Here is a 23745-nt window from a genome sequence, read left to right as displayed (position 1 = left end):
TGCTCTGCCGTATTTTTTCCTGGGCTTCTAGCTGGCAGGTTGATTGACAGCGCAGGTTCCATGCTGGTTCTGGGAGGTTCCATTTTCTGGGTAATTGCTCTGCTTCTTTAGTGAGCATGCTCGCCCAGAACCTTTCCAGTTGTACTTTCTGGTTCTGCAGTTGTGCTGTTGGCCTGTGTTCCTACCTGTGTACCTATCTTTGTTTCCTGACACCGGACTGTTGTTTGACTCCTCTCTGCCCGCTCCCTGTTCCTGTCGTGAACGCCTGGCTTTTGACCTCGGACCATTACCTGACTAAGTCTCAGTTTTCTCCCTGAATCCATTATAATTGCTCTGCTTCTTTAGTGAGCATGCTCTCCCAGAACCTTGCCAGTCATACATTCTAGTTCTGTAGTTGTGCTGTTGGCCTGTGTTTCTGCCTGTTCTCTGATATTTGTTTCCTGACCCCAGACTGTTGTTTGTCTCCTCTCTGCCCGTTCCCTGTTCCTGCCGTGACCTCCTGGCTTTTGACCTCGCATTGTTACCTGACCACATCTCCGTTTTCTCCCTGAATCCATTATAATTGCTCTTATTTTTACTGAGCATGTTCTCCCAGAACCTTGCCAGTCATACATTCTAGTTCTGTTGTTGTGCTGTTGGCCTGTGTTCCTGCCTGTGCTCTGATCTTTGTTACTGTTGTTTGACTTCTCTCTGCCCGGTCCCTGTTCCTGTCGTGACCTCCTGGCTTTAGATCTCGGACCATTACCTACCACGTCTCAGTTTTCTCCCTGAGTCCGTTACGTGTCTTCTTGGAATTCAGACCCTCGGATTGTGATCTGACTATGCCTCTCTGTACTCCCTGTGTCCATATGTGTCCTCCTGTTACCAGACCCCGGCTTTCCTGACTACTCGACTGCTCGTACTACCCATAAGTAGTGACGAGCCTCACATTTACTCCCCACATACCTATTCATAGACTTCTGAGATAAGGGGTTAATGAACTTTTCCACCCATCCATTTTTTATCGCTTCCTGCGGTTCGGTCAAGCAGAGAAAGCTGAGAAAACACGAAACGCGTCGGTAGCAGATCCAATTCTTTAATATGTGTATGAGTCAGCAAACGGTCAAAGTTAAAGAAACCACTGTAAACTCTCACATCTCCTGGCTCCAAACTGTAAGAGCACAGTGGAAAAAAAAAAGAAAAGAAGAGTGAAAACCCTGACTCGGTGAGGCCGAGAAACCACAAGCCACAACCGCGGTGGTGGATGGGAGGAAGAGAAGAACAACAACGGGCACCGACACACGACTGGTAATCTATACTCCGCCGGTGGCACAGGCTGGACCATAAAGTTGGTGGGGGAGATTAGAGGTCGTCCAGGCCACGTTCACACATGAGATTTTTCCACCATGGACTTGTCTGCGGAAAATCCGGGACGTATTACGGAACCAGGTAGAGTTGAGTAAAAACTTTTGAGGACCCAAAATACGTTGCTCAAGCAAAAGACGTGAGGGCTCCCATGTGAGGTTACCTCTCTACTGATAGAGGCGCATTATGAGGTAGGATCACTGGGACCCCCATCTTTCGGATAGTTGTGCTATAGTTTGCTTAAAAGGGGTTTGTAACGCTCATGGACAGTGTAGTGAGCGGGATTTGTAAACCCACTGGACCAGAGGGGGGACCCGGGCTTACCCTTTCGTGGGAGAGGCTTATCTAAGAGCCCACCGCAAGGCGGACGCTAGGTACCACTCCCAGGGCAGTTACCGGGACAGGGTAGGACAGGTGACGGACTCAGGCACAGGCAGGGTGACTGAGGCAGGCAGGACAGGTGGATATGGACAGGAATGGTGGGCACGGTAGGGGTAGGCAGGTACTGGAGACCCTGTACCGCTCAGCTGCCACAGTCCTGGTCACTGCCCTGGGGGGGGGGGGCACCTGGCGTCTGCCTCACAGCAGGTGCTTAGTTAACGCCCTCCCACTAAAGGGTAAGCCTGGGTCCAGTGGGTCCACTATCCCTCCTCGCCGCCTCATCCCCGGCGGTGAGCGTGACCGGGTCGTTCCCATCTATGACCTCTAATTTCTGCCGTCATACATCTAACCCAAGATCAGCAATCCTGTACTGTACCCGAGCACAGATACATTTTTGGGCTGGCCATTTCCCAATTTTAACCATTCCAGTATTAACCCCACCCTACATCAAAATGCCAAAAACAAGCGGAAACCTGCCCATAATACAGCCGGGTCCACACGTCAGTGCTAATGTAATAGGACACCTGTATTCCTATGGGTGCCAGGTATTACAGCACCGCTGCATAAATAGCAATTCCTTAAAATACCATTTATTTTGTCACTTTTCTTTTTTTAATTACTTAATTATTATATACTAAAAAGTTCTACAACTTTCTGATTTACTTTGTGTTTTCATTCTTTGCCTATTATTTCAAGATCTCTGCTTGCTGTGAGCCAATGAGAAACACAAATTCTATCTGGGATTTTATCTAGAAGAGTTTTGACATTTTTCTGTAAATGTAAAACAGCAGCACAAATCTGTTGCATTGTACCATGAATCTCCTGATCTACTCAGCTACATCGCTGGGCTCTGCTACATCAAACTGCAAATCTCCTTATCTACGCAGCCAAATTGCTGGGTTCTGCTGCATTGTACCGTGAATCTCCTGATCTACGCAGCTACATTGCTGGGCTCTGCTACATTGTACTGCAAATCTCCTGATCTATGCAGCTACATTGCTGGGTTCTGCTACATCGTACCGTGAGTCTCCTGATCTATTCAGCTACATTGCTGAGCTCTGCTGCCTCGTACCATGAATCTCCTTATCTACTTAGCTACATTGTTAGGTTCTGATACATCGTACCGTGATTCTCCTGATCTACTCAGCTCCATTGATGGGCTCTGCTACATCATACTGCAAATCTCCTGATCTATGTAGCTACATTGCTGGGCTCTGCTACCTCGTACCGTGAATCTCCTGATCTATTCAGCTACATTGCTGAGCTCTGCTGCCTCGTACCGTGAATCTCCTTATCTACTTAGCTACATTGCTAGGTTCTGATACATCGTACCGTGATTCTCCTGATCTACTCAGCTCCATTGCTGGGCTCTGCTACATCGTACTGCAAATCTCCTGATCTACACAGCCAAATTGCTGGATTCTGCTGCATTGTACCATGAATCTCCTGATCTACGCAGCTACATTGCTGGGCTCTGCTACATCGTACTGCAAATCTCCTGATCTATGCAGCTACATTAATGGGTTCTGCTACATCGTACCGTGAATCTCCTGATCTGCTCAGCTACATTGCTGGGTTCCGCTACATCGCACTGTGAGTCTCTGGACCTACTCAGCTACATTGCTGGGCTCTGCTACATCGTTCTGCAAATCTCCTGATCTATGCAGCTACACTGCTGGGCTCTGCTACATCGACCCCGAATCTCCAGATCTACTCAGCTACATTGGACAATGAATCTCCTGATCTACTCAGCTACATTCCTGAGTTCTGCTACATCGTACTGCAAATCTCCTGATCTACCCAGCTGCATTGCTGGGCTCTGCTACCTCGTACCGTGAATCTCCTGATCTACTTAGCTACATTGCTGGGTTCTGCTACCTCATACCTTGAATCTCCTGATCTACGCAGCTACATTGCTGGGTTCTGCTACATCGTACTGCAAATCTCCTGATCTATGCAGCTACATTGCTGGCTTCTGCTACATCGCACTGCAAATCTCCTGATCTACGCAGCTACATTGCTGGGTTCTGCTACATCATACTGCAAATCTCCTGATCTACGCAGCTACATTGCTGGGTTCTGCTACATCATACTGCAAATCTCCTGATCTATGCAGCTACATTGCTGGCTTCTGCTATATCGTACCGTGAGTCTCCTGATCTACTCAGCTACACTGCTGGGTTCTTCTACATCGTACCATGAATCTCCTGATTTATTCAGCTACATTGTTGGGCTCTGCTACAATGTTACTGCAAGTCATCTGATGTATTAATCTCTGCTACACTACTGGGCTTGGACTCTGGTACATCATTACAGTAAGTCTCCTACCTACTGTACCTAGCTCTTCTTAATTGCTAGTCATTGTTGGTCAAGTGCTACTCATGTCTCTGTGACATACTCCACTCTGCCACATCTAAAAGTCTTCTTTGCCGTGCCATTATCTCTACTCTGCTTCATCGGTCTCCCTTCATTGAGTCTCCATCTTCCCTGTGGTTTACTCCAACACTATTTCTTCAGTTGCTGTCCATCATTGCTCCTTCCTGTCCATCTGTCTGCACACATGTCATCTGTCTGTGCTGCATATTAATTGTCCAGACAATGGCTGGGCAAAGTGCGCTACACGGGCCACATCCGGCCCTCTGCCTGTTCCAGTCCAGTTTACGGAACGAAACAGCCGAAAGGCTGAAACAGTGGACCGCAAACCACACCACGCTCTCCATCGCCCGGCCGCCGCTGCTGCCCACAGCCTGATGTCACCGCTATCCGCATCCTCAGAGGGCTATGTGCTGCTCATAAAATATATTTGCTATGTGAGGGCTAATAATGTATATAGGAGGCTATGAGGGGGCACATGCTGTATATAGGAGGCTATGTGGGGGCTCACACTGTATACATGAGGCTATGTCGGGGCTCACACTGTATACATGAGGCTATGTGGGGGCTCATACTGTATTTAGGAGGCTATGTGGGGCTAATACATATAGGAGGCTTTTTGGGTTTCTCTCTGCATATAGGGGGCTATATGGGGGCTCATATATGTGGGGGCTCATAATGTATATTGGCTATGTGGTGATCAGACTTTATATAGGAGGCTATGTGGGGTCTTGTAATGTATATAGGAGGCTATGTGAGGGTTCATACAGTATATAGGAGGCTATGTGGGGGCTCATACTGTATTTTGGAGGCTATGTGGTGGCTCATGCTGTATTTAGGAGGCTATGTGGAGGCTCATACTATATATAGGAGGCTATGTGGGGGCTCATACTGTATATAGGAGGCTACTTGGGGGTTCATACTGTATATAGTAGGCTATATGGGGGCTCATACTTTATTTAGGAGGCTATGTGAGGTCCATAATGTATATAGGAGGCTATGTGGGGGCTCGTACTGTATATAGGAGGCTATGTGGGGTCTTATACTGTATATAGGAGGCTATGTGGGCGTTCATATTGTATATAAGAGGCTATGTGGGGGCTCATACTGTATATAGGAGACTATGTGAGGGCTAAAACTGTATATAGGAGGCTATGTGGGGGCTCATACTATATTTAATAGGCTACGTGAGGCTCATAATATATATATAGGAGGCTATGTGGGGGTTCATACTGTATATAGGAGGCTATGTGGTGGCTCATGCTGTATTTAGGAGGTTATGTGGAGGCATAGGAGGCTATGTGGTGATCATACTTTATATAGGAGGCTATGTGGGGGCTCAATGTATTTAGGAGGCTATATGGGGGCTCATACTGTATATAGGATGCTATTTGGGGGCTCAATGTATATAGGATGCTATTTGGGGGCTTATACTGTATATAGGAGGCTATTTGGGGGCTTATACTGTATATAGGAGGCTATTTGGGGGCTTATACTGTATATAGGAGGCTATGTGAGGCTCATAATGTAAATAGGATGCTATGTGGAGGCTCATGTTGTATTTAGGAGGCTATATGAGGGCTCATGCTGGATATTGAGGGGCTAAGTGAGGGCTCATGCTGTATTTAAGAGGCTTTGTGGATGCTCATGCTGTATATAGAGGGGCTATGTTGGAGGGCTCATACTGTATATAGATGTGATATATGGGGCTCACACTGTATACAGAGGGGCTCTGTGGAAGGCTCATACTGTATATAGAGGGGTGATGTGCGGGGGGCTCATACGGTATACAGAGGCGCTATGTGGGGGCTCATACTGTATATATAGGGGCGATGTGGGGGGCTCATACTGTATATAGAGGGGCTATGTGGGGGGGGCTCACACGGTATATCGAGGAACTATTACTATTGAGCAGAATTAATTTCAGCCTATTGGTTCGGCCTCCACACCAATCATGGTCTCTCATGTGGCCTCTCGGGAAAATGAATTGCCCACTCCTGGTCCAGATTGAAGGCTTCCACAATCCCCCTCACCAGTGTGAGGTAACACAGGGCAATTTATACGCCTCGTTAAGGGATCTGTCAATAATCAATGCAATTGTAACAAACCCTCAGCTGTGAGAAGTATTACATCTGTACCACTCTCCTTTATACCTCCTATCACTTTGCTTGCCATTTAGGTAGCAGTTTGTAGGACTGACCTGTGGCTAGATAGATGCACAGCGTGATTCTTATTCCTGGTCACCTCAGCAGCCCGTCTCACAGTCATGGTGTCAGCACGTGACTTTACCACCGCTCCCCTGTAACAAAACAAAAAGATAACATTATCCTCCTGTCGGCTCGAAGCAGGGGCTGTAAATTCTTGTTATTTTTTTCTTAAAAGTACAAAAAAAGTAACATAAGGCCGGACGTTGTGACCATAGTCGGCCATATTGGAGTCTAAGGAGACATGGCTTTGGTTACTCGGTCACCCACCTGGGGAAGTACCACGCCTACAGTAACAGGGAAGAGGGAGATGGTGACCCCTGACCAAACCTTCCACTATCTCCTGACCACCGTATATAGGTTCCGCACTAATGCGCCGACCAGGATACCTGGCCCTGGCTGACCATGAACTGGGCCTAGGAAAGGAATGGATGGGATGAGAGCTTAGTCAACCCCACTAATATCTAAAGAAGACACAGGGAGCACAAACAGGGGGAAGGGAATTAATAATTTATCTCCAAGAAGACTCAGGGAGAGGAACAGCAACAAACAATGTTTCTTCAGATGAATACAAGCCGTCTGCTTGCATCCAAGGCCTGTATAGGAATATAACTCTATCACCAGCAAACGCCAAGGGGAAATGTGGGTATTTAAGGACACAAGGGGAAGTTATGATGATTAACAGCCGAAAAGCAAGGAGGATATCCGCAGAGTCCTAAAAGGAAGGGAATAACCCCAAGCAGAAAAGATATATAGGATACTATGTACACCACAGCAGGAAGAATATAGAGTCAGCGAGCAGTTTGTGTAGCCAAACACTACGACCTTCTTCAGCCAGACACCACAGGACTGTCGTCTGTCAACCATGACACCACCTGTATACAAGTATATTTACCGTAGATATTTGCTCTTTTTTTATGGCTTTGCTCCTTACAAACTTGCTAACAGTTCATGTTTCTGAATGAAGACCTGGTCTCGTTCCATCGATACGAGCCAGGCTAACTTCCTATGCTGAGCAGTCCAGGAAATAGATCATGTGCAGCAGCCATTTTTAAAAAGCCATGATTAAGTCACAAAGTCACCAAAGTTTTCCAAAATTACATAGTCTCTGCACTCTCATCCCTATTTCGATCTTTTAGAATTTGATGCAGTGAAGAGGCACAAATGCAAACTCCTAGTTCTTAATGCAATATCTGAAACTGGCCCCCCTCTACCATGTGCCTTTTATAAGGCTGGTACCACAATATTTGGGCCAAGCGCCATTTTCCATACACATTTTTGCCAACAGTACAGTTCTTCTGGGGGGGGGGGGGCATTCCTGCAAAAGTTAACCCCAAACAGTTACTAAAGAAATTGTCATGATTCCTCAGTGCAGAGCATCTTGCACTGGAGATGCTCTGCAGCATTTTCTGGACTGTTGAGCTAGCAGGTTGATTGACTGTGCAGGATTCCATTCTGGTTCTGGGAGGTGTGCTCAGGTGATTCATCTTTCTGGTAATTGCTCTGTTTCTTTACTGAGCATGCTCCCCCAGAACCTTGCCAGTCATACATTCTGGTTTGGTAGTTGCGCTGTTGGCCTGTGTCTTTGCTTTGTTCTGATCTCTGTCTTCTGACCCTGGAGTGTTGCTTGACTTCTCTTTGCCCGCTCCCTGTTCCTGTCGTGACTTCTTGGCTTTTGACCTCGGCCCATTAGCTGACTACGTCTCATTTTTCTCCCTGAAGTTGTTATGTGTCTTCCTGGCTTACTGACCCCGGATCGTCACCTGACTACGCCTGAAATCTCCCTGTGTCCATAAGTATCCTCCTGTTACCAGATCCCGGCTTTCCTGACTACTGTTCCGTCTGTACTACCTGTAAGTAGTGGCTTGCATTACAGAAATGGGACTAACCAAGGCTTGGTCCCCTCTCACCAAGGGCCCCGCATCAGCCACCTGGTCATGTCTTATATGCGGTTGTGCTCCATTCAAAGAACTAAAAAGCAATGTATTATAGAAAAAATATATTTATTTATTGGATTATCCAAGTATTTATGGGACTATCCCATGAACAGGACATCAACAAGATGGGATGTATTCAGATCTGCATAAAGAGGGTGTTCCTTTGTCGTATTGGGGACCAGCTTGGGAAAAAAAGGGCAGGGTTTTTAATAGTTTAGAGGAATGGCATCTTAAAAGGGTATTCCTGCTTTACCCACCCTGGTTAGGTGAGAATTTGGGTTCGACTTTTTGGACCCCCACAGACAGCAAGATGGTTGTAAAGACTATGGCCAAGAGGAGCTGAAAGGAGTGCAGGTCGCTTAGGCGACCTGCAGCTCCATTAAAAATTTATGGCACTGGTAAAAATGAGCAATATTTGCATCTTCAGCACATGTGCTTCGACTCCTCCTAAACTTGGTCTGATAAATGGGAGAGAAATAGGGATACATGCACACGCTCCCTGCCCTTTACTCGAAGCTCATGCTGCTGAGAAAGATAGTCAATGCTTGTATCTTTTGCACATGCACTTCAATTCCTCTGGCAGCTGAAGGAGAAAGGGGGACAAACTTGGTCTAATGTATGGAGGAGAAAGGGGGACACATGCGGATGCATGCTGCCGCTTTACTCGAAGCCACTGAGAAAGATAGTCAATGCTTGTATCTTCTGCGCATGCACTTCAATATATAGCAGCTGAAGAAGAAAGAGGGACATATGCGCATGCGCACAGCAGCTTGATTCAAAGTCTATGAAACTGACAAAGATGGCCAGTCTTCATGTCACTAGTGCATGAGCATTCTGACCCCGTCAGACCCCGTTTAACTGTCATGGTAGTCTCTCTGTAGTAAGAGACTAGTGATAGGTTTTGCACAGGAGTTTCTTTGCCTTGGGATACTCTGCAGGTTAAAATGTATTCCCTTTCCTTTGGGGAGGAGAGTGTTAATGTCAGTTTTCCTTGCCAGCAAGCATTCTCATTACCTTCCCAGGTGTTTCCGGATTGGACCACTCCCAGTCCCTATATTTACCCTGTGCTCCCAGTAGAGGGTGCCAGTTATTTACTTTCATTTGGATGATTGGCCTGGAGGTGGAAGGAGCTGGTGGAGCCCTCTCTGTAAGTTGCTGTGTAGGCTTTAGTCCTGTTGCTGACTGCAGCTGTCTGTTGTTGTTTTTCCTTTGTCCGTCTTTCCTTCGCTTCGGGTGTTACTAGTGCAGCGGTGGGGCTAGCATCCCTCACCTGCCAACTCACCAGCCAGGGCTATTACAGGGTCTGCCAGGGTATCAGGTTTTCTGTTTGGTGACAGATGTGGAACCTCTATAGGGACTAGCTAGGAGTGCAGGATACAGCTGCAGGGGAGTGAAGAAGGTGCCCCATCTTCCCCTTCACTAGCGCTAGGGCCCACCATTGTTAAAGTGTCCCCGGTGTACCCCTTGTGTGTCACGTTGTGCGCCATATCTTCCATGGTCACTTGCATGACAGTAACCTTGGTTTGGTATATGAAAGAGAAAGCCACTTACTCTGGCTTCTAAAGAAGAAAGGGAGACAGACTTAGTCTGGTGTATGGAGGAGAAAGGGGGACACTTGCAGATGCACGCTGTAGCTTTACTGGAAGCCTGTGCTGCTGAGAAAGATAGTCAAAGCTTGTGTCTTCAGCGCATACCCTTCAATTCCTCTGTCAGCTGAAGAAGAAAGGGGGACATATGCGCATGCACCCAGGAGCTCTATTCAAAGTCTATGAAATCGACAAAGATAGCCAGTCTTCATGTCACTGGTGCATGTAGCATTCTCTCCTCGTAACCTTGGTGTGGTGTATGAAAGAGAAAGGGGACACATGCGCATGCGCCCTGACACTTCTTTCAAAATATATGACGTTGCTAATACATGACACTGGCATATCATCCATGCATATGCTTCACATACTCTGGACCTTGGTTTGGTAGCCAGAGGAGAAAGGAAAAGACCTGTGCATGCATTCTCCTGCTTCATTCAAGGATACACAGATAGCCAATGTTCATGCCACCGACGAATGCGCTTCAGCTCCTCCTGATCTGGAAGTCTGAGGCGAAAAGGGGACACATGCGCATGCCACAAGCTGCTCTCTTCAAAGTCGATGACGCTGACAAAGATAGCCATCTTTATATCCCCAGCACATGCCCTTCAGCTTCTCTTGACCCTGGGCTGCTGATCGCGCATGCGCCTGACCGCTCTATTCACAATCATTATCTCAGGAGGATCCCGAATACTGTCCCCACGTCGAGCTATCAGCTATCCCCTATTGGTAGATGTGATCACTTGTTTAGACCAGTTTATTAATATTGTGACACCTTATTCTACCATACGTGCACGCTACTATTACACTTACGTTCCACCCGAGTTTTTATTTGCATAATTATGAAGTATGTGACCCCATGACCTCATCTTATGATTAAAATACACTTGGCCTATTTTTCAGCGGTAATAAAACACAAAGTGCTCCAGTTACAGCCGGGATTCCTGAGTAACTTCAGCTTCCAGCTGAGCACTCGGCTCTGCCAAATGGATCCTCCTGCTCCGGTGCACCGTTCCACCCAATTAAGTGTTGCGGGGCAAAGCTAAAGTCAGCGCTGGATGAGTTTACACTGCTAAAACCTCAACTGTGCCACTTCAGTGCCTCCCAGTTACATAATCAGAGCCCTAAGCCTTATTTTGATATGCCGGATTATTACACGGAGGGTAGGGGGGGAAAATAAAAAGGAATGGGGGGGGGTTATAGAGAGATCAAGGAATCTGCATCTGTGCGGCCGCCCACACGTTAGAGTGAGGGGACAGAAGAAGAAAACAGAAGTTTAAGGCTCGACTGCTTGGAAATTGTCGGAAACAACATAAGCATTACGTAGATAATGACCAAACCTCCCGCTGGTTGCCCTAGATAGGTTCCGCACCTATGCGCCGAGATCTATTGTTTTATGTCGATTGTAAAGCAAGAAGCAGTTAATGTTTGGGACTAGTCCAGAGCGGGAATGGATTTACTGTAAGGACAGTGATAGTTTCCTGTTAGCACGTCAGATAGGGCCCAGCCTGAGACAGGAGCAGACCTAAGGTCTGGCTAGTAGCAGCACTGAATAAAGTGGGTGTATCTGCAGTGAGAGGAGCTCAAGGTCAGACAGTAAGACAAAAAACAGTTAATGTTTGGGACTAGTCCAGAGTGGGAGGGGATTGAGTGCAGGGACAGTGACGGTTTCCTGTTAGAAGTCAGTTAGGGCCCAGCCATAGACAGGAGCAGGCCTAAGGTCTGGCTATGAGCAGCGTCATATGACGTGGGTGTATCTGCAGTGAGAGGAGAACGAAGCTGAGACAAAGGATAGCGAGATCCAAAATACTGAGAGAGAGCGTTGACTGAGGTGCAGAGTGGTCTGTTTGGAGATGGGTTAGAAAACTGACCAAATGACCGAGATAACGAGTCAGACAGATCCTGTAACATTGTGCAACTAATGACCAAACCTTCCACTGGCCCCCTGGGTGTCCTGGCCACCCTAGATAGGCTCTAGAATACACCAATGTTATTGTTGTGATGTATAATGTGATGTGTTGGTAATGTGTAATGTGAATTGTGATATGTGTTAGTGATGTTATAGTGTTTTATGCCGATTCTAAGGCAAGAAACAGTTAATATTTGGGACTAATCCAGAGTGGGAGGGGATTGACAGCAGGGATGGTGACAGTTTCCTGTCAGAATGTCAGACAGGGCCCAGCCAGAGACAGGAGCAGACCTAAGGTCTGGCTATGAGCAGCGTCGTATGACATGGGTGTAATCTGCAGTGAAAGGAGATCAAGGCCGAGACAAAGGATAGCAAGATCCAAAATACTGAGAGTTGACTGAGGTGCAGCGTGATCTGTTGGAGAAAGGTTAGAAAACTGACCGAAGGACCAAGAAAACAAGTAAGATAGGTCCTGGAACATTACACAGCTAATGACCAAACATAGGTTCCATAACTATGCGCCGAGCAGGATACCTGACCCTGGCTGACTCTGAAGTGGGCTCTAAAAGACACCAATGTTATTGTTGTGATGTATAATGTGATGTGTTGGTAATGTGTAATGTGAATTGTGACATGTGTTAGTGACCTATTGTTTTATGCCGATTGTAAGGCAAGAAGCAAGAAGGGAGAGAAGATTTATATGGAAACTGCATGGGAGGGAGGAAAGAAGAGGAGCAGAAGAAGGGAGAGAAGATTCTTAGGGAAACTGCTTGGGAGGAAGGAGCAGCATATGGATACATGATTGGCTGAGAGCACACATAACGGCTCTGACATCACAGCTGGAGAGCCACCACTAGGGGGAGCTCACTATATAGAGGTTTAGTATTAAGTTCAATGGAGGCTGCATGACTGTCCTCTCACTAAGCAGAGGATTTGGAACTCTGTATCAGGACCAGACTGTTACAACCATCCCCATTCTTCTTGGGTTCCTCCTGTGTTCTGCACACGACCCGCTCTTTGGTATCGGGCCCGGCTTACACATGTGTGTTTCAGGCCGATGCCCTTGAACTGCAGCTTCTAAACAAAAATGAGGAAAGCGCCACATTACAGCCGAATCCTGTGCTCGTTTTCCCAAGAGAAATGAGTCGGGTTTTGTTCCATGACGACACCACGCGTTCTGCCCATTAACCCGCGAGCTGCCACATGTCCTATTATGTAACGGGACGATAATTTCACAACTGATGTTAGTAGTAGGTCACGGGGGTACCCCGACACCAATAGCAGCGGAGGAGGACCCCCCATTCCTTGTGGACGGTCGTAAAGCGTTACCATCTGCTGCCTGTAAACAAGGCCGGGGACCGGATGGAGGAGCAGAGACCTGAATGTGAGGGGCAGAGGGTGATAACACGACGTGAGAGCATTATAAGGCTATTACGGGCCAGATGGTCATGTGATCGATGCAGAAGTATGCAAGCGGCTGTATATTTCCTTTCCGCTACCAAGTATTCGGATTGTGGTTGGCGAAGTATGCTGGATCTCACGGCTCGCAAATTCCTATAGACAGCGCAGCTCAGCAGTGCATCTAAGCCTATCAGGGCATTACAACCATGACTGGTGTATGGGGCCCGGGGAAGAGGGGGGCCCGGTCAGGTCTGGGGTAACTGCTTAGCTTTATTAAGCCCCTGGCCGGCCGGGACCCCTCTACACCGGGCCCCAGTCTCAGCTGGAGCAGATACTGTCGGGGAGCTGATGAATCTACACCGCTTCTGGGTGATACAGCCTGTCGCTCTGGTGTATCTAAGCAAAGCCCCAATTTCTACAGCCATAATGTCATTTCTCGCTGTATCTAAGCCTATACAGTGACATACTGTTCGTTCAGATGATGTATCTAAGCTTGTTCAATGTCTTACAGACTGTTAACCTGGTGTATCTAAGCCTATCCTGTGTGATACTGTCAGGGGACCTGATTAATCTATACCGCTGCTGGGTGATACAGCCTGTCGCTCTGGTGTATCTAAGCAAAGCCCCAATTTCTACAGCCATAATGTCATTTATCGCTGTATCTAAGCCTATACAGTGACATACTGTTCATTCAGATGATGTATCTAAACTTGTTCAATGTCTTACAGACTGTTAACCTGGTGTATCTAAGCCTATCCTGTGTGATACTGTCAGGGGACCTGATTAACCTAAACCGCTTCTGGGTGATACAGCCTGTCGCTTTTGGTGTATCTAAGCAAAGCCCCAATTTCTACAGCCATAATGTCATTTCTCACTGTATCTAAGCCTATACAGTGACATACTGTTCGTTCAGATGATGTATCTAAGCTTGTTCAATGTCTTACAGACTGTTAACCTGGTGTATCTAAGCCTATCCTGTGTGATACTGTCAGGGGACCTGATTAATCTAAACCACTTCTGATTGATACAGCCTGTTGATCTGGTGTATCTAAGCTTAGCCCCAATATCTAGAGACATAATGTCATTTTTCACTGTATCTAAACCTATATTGTGACATACTGTTTATTCAGATGATGTATCTAAGCTTGTTCAGTATCTGGTGTACCTAAGCCTAGCAATGCTTTCTAAAGACTCAATGCAGTTTCTCTATGTATCTAAGTCCTATCCTGTGAAATACTGAGCTAATGTATCCGAGCCTATCCTGTGTGATACTTTTTATTTAGCTGCTGTATCTAAGCCTGTTATTTATAACACTGTCTGATGTGTAGATGTATTTAAATACAGTGCTGTCCAGTGCTGAGTTGGTGTATCCAAATTTTCCTGTGTGATACAGTGCTTTGACCCGATGTATCTAAGCCAATTCTGAATACAGTATGCTGAGCTGAAGTATCTAAGCTTTTTTTGTGTTATACACTCTGTTGAGCTGGTGTATCTGAGCATTTTTCATGTCTGATACTGTCCGCTGACTTTCTGTATCTAAGCCTATTCTTTGCAATGCTAATTACCTGGTGCATCTGAGCTTGCACTGTGTGATCCTGTTTTCTATGCTCGTGTATCTAAGCCGATACTGTGTGAAACTCTCTGCTTTGCTGTAGGTTACTCAATCGTTTGTGATAGTGTCTGCTGAGCTTGTGTATCTAAGCTGTGTGATACTGACAGCAGAGCAGATGTAGGTAAGCCCGGCCTATATCGTAGAAAGATACACGCTGTATGGCGGTGTTATGTGGGCAGTATGACGTTATTATGTACAGCAGATACTGTGTTACACTTATGTGGGAACTGAATGGCACTATAGTGTAGGCACTGTATAGCGGTTTTATATGAGCACTGTAATACAATATTAGGTGCAGTAGATGCTTCATGGCAGTTTTACATGAGCACAATGTGACACTATTCTGCAGATACCGTATAGTAGATTTATAAGAACACTGTATGACACTAACGAAGATTCTGTATAGCAGCAATTTTATATGAGCACTGTATGACACTATTATGTAGACACTGTATATCAGTTTTATATGAGCACTGTATGACACTATTATGTAGATACTGTATAGCAGTTTTATATGAGCACTGAATGACACTATTATGAAAATACTATATAGCAGTTTTATAGGAGCACTGTATGACACTAATGTAGATACCATATAGCAATTTTATGTGAGCACTGTATGACACTATTATGTAGATACTGTATATCAGTTTTATATGAGCACTGAATGACACTATTATGAAAATACTATATAGCAGTTTTATAGGAGCACTGTATGACACTAATGTAGATACCATATAGCAATTTTATGTGAGCACTGTATGACACTATTATGTAGATACTGTATATCAGTTTTATATGAGCACTGGATAACACTGTTATGAAGATACTGTATACAGCAGTTTTATATGAACACTATGATACTAGTGTGATACTATTATGTAAATACCATATTGCAGTTTTATATTAGTACTGTATGACACTATTATCTAGATACCGTACAGCAGTTTTATATGAGCACTAATGAAGATACTATATAGCAGTTTTATATGAGAAGGGTATGATAGTATTATGAAGATACTATATAGCAGTTTTATATGAGCACTGAATGACACTATTATGTAGATACCGAATAGACGTTATGAATGAGTACTTTATGACTCTATAATGTAGATACCATATAGCAGCTTTATATGAGCAGTGTATGACACAATAATGTAGATACCATATAGCAACTTTATATGAACACTGTATAATATTAGTATGATACTATTATGTAAATACCATATAGCAATTTTATATGACTAATGTATGGCACTATTATGTAGCTACCGTATATCAGTTTTATTTGAGAACTGTATGACACTATTATGTAGATACTGTATAGCTGTTTTATATGAGCACTATATTACACTATTATGTAGATACTATATAGCAGTTTTATATGAGTACTGTATTACACTATTATGTAGATACTGTATAGCTGTTTTATATGAGCACTGTATTACACTATTATGTAGATACTATATAGCAGTTTTATATGAGCACTGTATTACACTATTATGTAGATACTGTATAGCTGTTTTATATGAGCACTGTATTACACTATTATGTAGATACTGTATAGCTGTTTTATATGAGCACTGTATTACACTATTATGAAAATACCATATAGCTGTTTTATATGAGCACTGTATTACACTATTATGTAGATACTATATAGCAGTTTTATATGAGCACTGTATTACACTATTATGTAGATACTGTATAGCTGTTTTATATGAGCACTGTATTACACTATTATGAAAATACCATATAGCTGTTTTATATGAGCACTGTATTACACTATTATGTAGATACTATATAGCAGTTTTATATGAGTACTGTATGACACTATTATGTAGATACTGTATAGCAGTTTTATATGAGCACTGTATGACACTATTATGTAGATACCGAATAGACGTTATGAATGAGTACTTTATGACTCTATAATGTAGATACCATATAGCAGCTTTATATGAGCAGTGTATGACACAATAATGTAGATACCATATAGCAACTTTATATGAACACTGTATAATATTAGTATGATACTATTATGTAAATACCATATAGCAATTTTATATGACTAATGTATGGCACTATTATGTAGCTACCGTATATCAGTTTTATTTGAGAACTGTATGACACTATTATGTAGATACTGTATAGCTGTTTTATATGAGCACTATATTACACTATTATGTAGATACTATATAGCAGTTTTATATGAGTACTGTATTACACTATTATGTAGATACTGTATAGCTGTTTTATATGAGCACTGTATTACACTATTATGTAGATACTGTATAGCTGTTTTATATGAGCACTGTATTACACTATTATGAAAATACCATATAGCTGTTTTATATGAGCACTGTATTACACTATTATGTAGATACTATATAGCAGTTTTATATGAGTACTGTATGACACTATTATGTAGATACTGTATAGCAGTTTTATATGAGCACTGTATGACACTATTATGTAGATACTGTATAGCAGTTTTATATGAGCACTGTATGACACTATTATGTAGATACCTTATAGCAACTTTATATGAGCACTGTATGATACTATTATAAAGATACTCTATAGCAGTTTTATCTGAGCACTGTATGAGTATGAGACTAGTATGTAGATACCTTATAGCAGTTTTATATGTGCACTGTATGGCACTGATATTTCTTTATTTTGTTAGTATTATTACGTAATTGCCCCCTTTGCTACTATTACGCATACAGCCATACAATCTCAAGGGCACAGGAAAATCTGGTCTCTTGCTCACACTTAGGCCGTATTCTCCGAGTATGGACCCCGATGCATGGACCGACCGACCTCTAATTGACAGCTTCACATGAGGTTGTCAGGTTTGGGTCAGGAGCCTCCGCGGTCAGTGACTCACGGCCCGTACTCAGACTACGACACACCGAGTGTGACTCAGGCTTTTCTCAGTGTCACTCAGTCTACAACTCATGCAGTAACGTGAACCACGGGGCTTTTTATTCAAGGAGGCCAATAAGCAAAAACTAGAAGTTATTTTTTCGGGTCAACGAGTCAAAGTTTGTATTTCCCTTTTCTACTTCTCAAATTTCATTTATAGAAATGGTAACTTTCCAAAAACACCCCAGGCGGGTCACACGGTGCCCCCACAGAGAACAAATTAGGGAACCTGGCCTCTGTTTTCGGACAGTTGGCCAACAACAATGTGACTATACCGGGTCTCCACACTCCCATGATGTAGTCACTGACTATACACCAGAGGATCTAAACATATTTCCACACAAGGATCTCCACAACCTTTTTTGGGCACAACTCTTATGTAAACGTATACGTCTCCATGGTTACAGACCACAAACAAACCCAGTGTAGTCAGATCCAGCAGTCTTTTCTTCATCTATTCTCTCGGTTCCCTTTTCTTTTTAACCTCAGTCCCAAATTTTTGTATGTGCTCCTTGGAACTGAAGCTCCAATAGGATGGGGTGTCCCCAAAAGTGGGGTGACCTAAGCCATAAAGGCGTTCCCAGGGACAGGGTTTTTAACTTTGGCAAGTATGTAACCTATAGATGGAAGAGGATGATGTATAAGGCTGCTTTCACACTTGCGTTCAGCGCAATCCACCGCTATGGAGAATAGCGCAGTCCGTTAATGCACGGCGCTGTTCTCCATAGACTTGTATTGACGACACACTGTAACGCAAGTGTCTGCGTTGCATCCGCTGGACGACGCTGAGTCGTTATTTTGACGCAGCGTCGGGCGGAGGGAACGCTACATGTAGCGTTTTTTGGGTCGTTAAAATAACGCACCTTGACGGATTCCGTTAGAATCCGCCAAGGTGTCTAATGATTGTCTATGGTGGCAGATTTTGCCGGAATGCGTTAAGTGGCGGAATCCGCTGACGGATTCCGTCACGTTCTACTGAGCATGCTCAGCAGAATGATCTAAATCGTTTAAAATCACTCCTGGTCTCTCTATCTCTCTCTGTCGGTCGGTCTCTCCCTCTCTCCCTCTCTCTCATACTCACCGATCACGGGCGCGGTGCTGCACGGCTGTCACACTGCTCCGGCGTCTTCTACTTTTGAAAATGCCGGCCACTCATTATTCCATCTCGTATTCCCTGCTTCCCCCGCCCACCGGAGCCTATGATTGGTTGCAGTTAGAACCGCCCCCACGCTGAGTACCAGCTATCTCACTGCAACCAACCAATAAATAAATAAATTAAAAAAACGGTGTCCGGTCCCCCCCAATTTTGATACCAAAGGAAAGCCGGTGTCTGGTAACAGGAGGACATGTATGGACGCAGGGAGAAAACAGAGGAGTAGTCAGGTAACAATCCGAGGGTCAGAATTCCAGGAAGGCACGTAATAGATATAGGGAGTAAACTGAGATGTGGTCAGGTAACGGTCCGAGGTCAAAAGCCAGGAGTTCACGACAAGAAAAGGGAGCGGGCAGAGAGGAGTCAAACAACAGTTCAGGGTCAGGAAACAAATATCAGAATTCTAGCAGAAAAACAGGCCAACATCACAACAACAGAACTAGAATGTACGACTGGCAAGGTTCTGGGAGAGCATGCTCAGTAAAGAAGCAGAGCAATTACCAGGAAGATGGAACACCTGAGCAATCAGCACCTCCCAGAACCATGGAATCCTGCACAGTCAATCAACCTGTCAACTCAGTAGTGCAGAGAAACACAGCAGAGCATCTCCTAATGCAAGATGCTCTGCACAGAGGAAACGTGACACTGCCAGCTCAGTAGTCCAGAAAAACACAGCAGAGTATCTCCTAGTGTGCAAGATGCTCTGCACAGAGGAGTTGTAACATATATTTTACATGAATAAGAGCTGTATACACAAAACGGGAAGCCATTTTTGATCAAAGTTGCTTCATTTTTTAATTCGGAGTGCACTTAAAGGGGTTTTCTGCTTAAAAAAATTGACAGTAGTAGAAGAAAAAACCCTCAAATAGTAGTCGCTCTTCCTGGTCAAGTCCCAACTGCCTGGTACCGCTCTTTAGCATCACCACTGCAGTCAATCATTCACCACTGCAGTCAATCACAGAGCTAGGCACAAGCACTATAGCCACAACATAGAGAACAGGCAGCTGGTGTAGGTCTGGGGGAGGGTATGCAGTATTTGGTGTTGCATTTTTGCAATTATTTGATGACAACTTTTTAAAAGTGGAAAGCCCCTTTAAGTAATTTGAAAAATTGCCTAAAAAGTAAGACCGCTATTATGAGTGCGATTCACCATGGCGACACGCGGTGATATTTGACGAGCATGTGACAGTCGGGTTATATATATATATACTTTTTTGCGCTGCTGGCACGGGTAGCGGTCGGCATGAAGCCTTGCTTGTTTATTTTGCCGATACGAGATGTGGGTACTCTCTCCCAGCAGGAGACGGCTCGGGGATGAGAGCGCCATTGTTGGTCTGAGAGAGTATTAGATACGGTTTACAGGGGTCCGATAGCATTTCCAGCTGATCGAGGGGGATAGAGGGAGGAGGGGGTCCAGCAGGGGACTGAGGTCCGGGATGGGGAGGTTTGCTGGGATTCTGGAACCTTGTACTGAATATCAATGCGATGGATGAAAGGAGCTGCTGGGCACAGATGCCCAAAAACAAGTGTAACCAGCTGTGCGAGCCGAGTCCAGCGAGCCCCCCCTCACAGCGAACAATACCAGCGCTGATTAACTATTTCACCACCAGGACCTGGATGGCGCAAATTATGACAGACACAGTAAATACTCCAGTCCGTGACTGGAATTTGGCGCATCTTACTCCGCGCTCCGGCCATCATCACTGGCGCGCAAGAACTCCAGTTTTGATGAATCCGGAGCTTTATGTTTTGATCTCTGCTTGCTGTCAGTGAATGGGAATATTCTTAAGTAAACAGCATATGGCTCAGGATCCATTAGGAGTTGTATTACGGAGCTGCCCTGCATCTTGAAGATGTCACTTGTATCTGTGTGTCCGTGACCTGGCGGCTTCCTGTCCGCTCTCTATATGGGATTGTGTACATTCAGCTCCACACGTAGGCGGAAATATGGCTGTTTTTTTAGGGTTAAACCTGATCATAGGGGGGGAGGTCTCCAGAGAGGAATGGGGGTCAAAGGGGGACAGGGTGGAATGTTTAACCATTGCGTATACTAGGCCTCATTTACGCCTCTGTGTTGCCCATAGCAATTAATCACAGCTTTAATTAATTTTATTGCGTATACTAGGCCTCTAGGCCTCATTTATCGTCTGTCTTTGTTGCCCATAGCAACCAATCACAGCTTTCATGTTATTACGTAGACTAGGCCTCTAGGCCTCATTTATCGTCTGTCTTTGTTGCCCATAGCAACCAATCACAGCTTTCATGTTATTACGTAGACTAGGCCTCTAGGCCTCAATTATCGTCTGTCTTTGTTGCCCATAGCAACCAATCACAGCTTTCATGTTATTACGTAGACTAGGCCTCTAGGCCTCAATTATCGTCTGTCTTTGTTGCCCATAGCAACCAATCACAGCTTTCATGTTATTACGTAGACTAGGCCTCTAGGCCTCATTTATCGTCTGTCTTTGTTGCCCATAGCAACCAATCACAGCTTTCATGTCATTACGTAGACTAGGCCTCTAGGCCTCATTTATCGTCTGTCTTTGTTGCCCATAGCAACCAATCACAGCTTTCATGTCATTACGTAGACTAGGCCTCTAGGCCTCATTTATCCTCTATCAAACATAGCCAGCAGCCAACCCATAATATAACAGTCATCAAAATAATTATAATGATTGGATAGTCAAGTAATCATAGGGACGGACCAAGGCAAATCGCTATACATACAAGAACAAGAAAAAGGCAAAAGGCGATCATTGAGCCAATTATTGAAAGTGAAAAACTTTATTAGTCAGGTGAACAAAAGGGGATGATGGCGTGACACAAAAATACAAGATGGGGCGCATAAACCAGGGGGGCCAGAGTATACTAAGACATAAAATAGGCCTTGGTACAAGCAGATGTTAATGCTATTACAATTGTACACATACTGTATATTCCATGTATTAAAAAAAATCATTAGAAAATTCCTACTGAACATCAAATAACAAGGCAAGGTATACAGGGTGCAGCATATACAGGGGGAGCCACAAAGACTGGATAGCTGGATAAACAATCCGACTAGATCCTCAGCATGTGGCCACAATAGGCAAAAACCGATAATGAGATTTATCAATTAAAAGAATAACTAAATAGTGGCCCACACTGTCATATGGTGCACAATGCCCCGAAATAAAGACGTCACAAAGCAAAGAATTACCATATAAGATAAACACCAGGGGGTTAGAGTTATATAAAGAAACCACCTATACAGGAGACCTCCGCTCCCCAGATAGGTATGTGTAAACAACCCGTTGCGGAGATAACCACTCACCTAGTAGACTGGTATAGGGAGCCCACGTGGATTGGCGTCCACCCCAACGTCCATTTCGGCTAGACTCCCCCCCCCGACGAAGGCTCCCTAGCCGAAACGGACGTTGGGGTGGACGCCAATTCAACTGGTTTGTGCGCCCCATCTTTTCTTTTTGTGTCACACGCCATCATCCCCCTTTGTTTACCTGACTAATAAAATTTTTCACTTTCTATAATTGGCTCAATGATCACCTTTTGCCGTTTTCTTGTTCTCATTTATCCTCTGTCTTTGTTACCCATAGCAAGCAATCACAGCACAGCTTTCATTTTATCGCATGTACTAGGCCTCCAGGCCTCATTTGTCGTCTGTCTGTGTTACCCATAGCAACCAATCACAGCACAGCATTCATTTGATTGCGTATACTAAGCCTCTAGGCCTCATTTCTCCCTCTGCGTTGCCCATAGCAACCAATTACAGCACAGCTTTCATGTTATTGCGTATACTAGGCCTTTAGGCCTCATTTAGCCCTCTGTGTTGCCCATAGCAACCAATCAGCTCAGCTTTCATTTTATTGTGTATATTAGCCCTCGTGTATCCTTCTGTGTTGCCCATAGCAACCAATCAAAGCACAGCTTTCATTTTTTAAATAGCTGTGGTAGAATAAAAGCCACGCTGTGATTGGTTGCTATGGAAAATCAAGGCGGTTTTTAATTTTTTCAGTCTTCATTGCATCGAATCTTTGTTTTTTATATGTTTGGCATTTGCAAATATTATTTACTACTCCTAATACAAAAGCCCTCCAAAAAATCAAGAAGGTAAAGCTAATTGCGGTTGTCACACAGTTTTACCAGACATCTTCAAAGTTTGGGGGTAAAGGAGGTCACATCTTAAAGGGGTTGTTCACTACTTAGTTACTGATGACTTAGGTTTACATTCACTGACAGTAAGCAGAGATCTTGGAATTGAGAACAGGGAATTAATAGATTGGAACTGAAATATAAAATATATTAGGTACCTGAAGAACATTTAGGGGATTAAAGGGATATTCCCATCAGTTATATCCTATCCCAATATATAGTAGGTGTAATAATAATAATAATAATAATAATAATAATAATAATAAAATTCACAAATACCTCCAATTAGGAATGTAGTATAGTTCTCCTGATTAGTCATATCTCTTACCTCATGTGCAGGGCATTGCAGCTTCGGTATCTATGGTTACAACCATGAGCAACTAACTGTCACTATATGAGTGGTCGTAACCATAGTTCCACGAAGCTGCAATGCCCTGCACATGAGGTAAGAGATATGGCTATATCAGGAGAATTATACTACATTTCTAATTGGAAGTATTTGTGAATATTATTATTATTACACCTACTATATATTGGGATAGGATCTTAGAGATAACCCTTTAAGGGGAGGTGTCGCGTTTTTTTATTTTTGTATTAATAATAGTGATTTTGAAATCAAGTATTTTTAATACAAAATTAAACTCACTGTTTATTTAGTTTTTATTTAATTCTAGTTTTACTGAAGCACTGGGGGCTGCCATCTTGGATTTGCTGTGTTTAACGACAGTTACTCACCTCCTTTATTATGGCAGCACCCAGGGAATTGGG

General features: G+C 44.3%; 1 protein-coding gene across 1 annotated transcript in view; it reads right to left on the bottom strand.

Annotated features, from left to right (window-relative positions):
• DENND2A (DENN domain containing 2A) overlaps window positions 1–23745 on the bottom strand; it is a 104970-nt gene that overhangs the window by 45133 nt on the left and 36092 nt on the right. The window contains exon 2 of the mRNA XM_075344084.1: window positions 6299–6397. Within this exon, the coding sequence (XP_075200199.1) occupies window positions 6299–6366 (68 nt within the window). The 5' untranslated portion in view covers window positions 6367–6397. The remainder of the gene's footprint in view (window positions 1–6298; window positions 6398–23745) is intronic.

Source organism: Anomaloglossus baeobatrachus, chromosome 4 (genome assembly GCF_048569485.1).
Source record: "Anomaloglossus baeobatrachus isolate aAnoBae1 chromosome 4, aAnoBae1.hap1, whole genome shotgun sequence".
In the NCBI taxonomy this organism is placed as follows: Eukaryota; Metazoa; Chordata; class Amphibia; order Anura; family Aromobatidae; genus Anomaloglossus; species Anomaloglossus baeobatrachus.
Note: the sequence above shows the minus strand (reverse complement) of the source record. Positions and strands in the feature narration are given on the sequence as shown.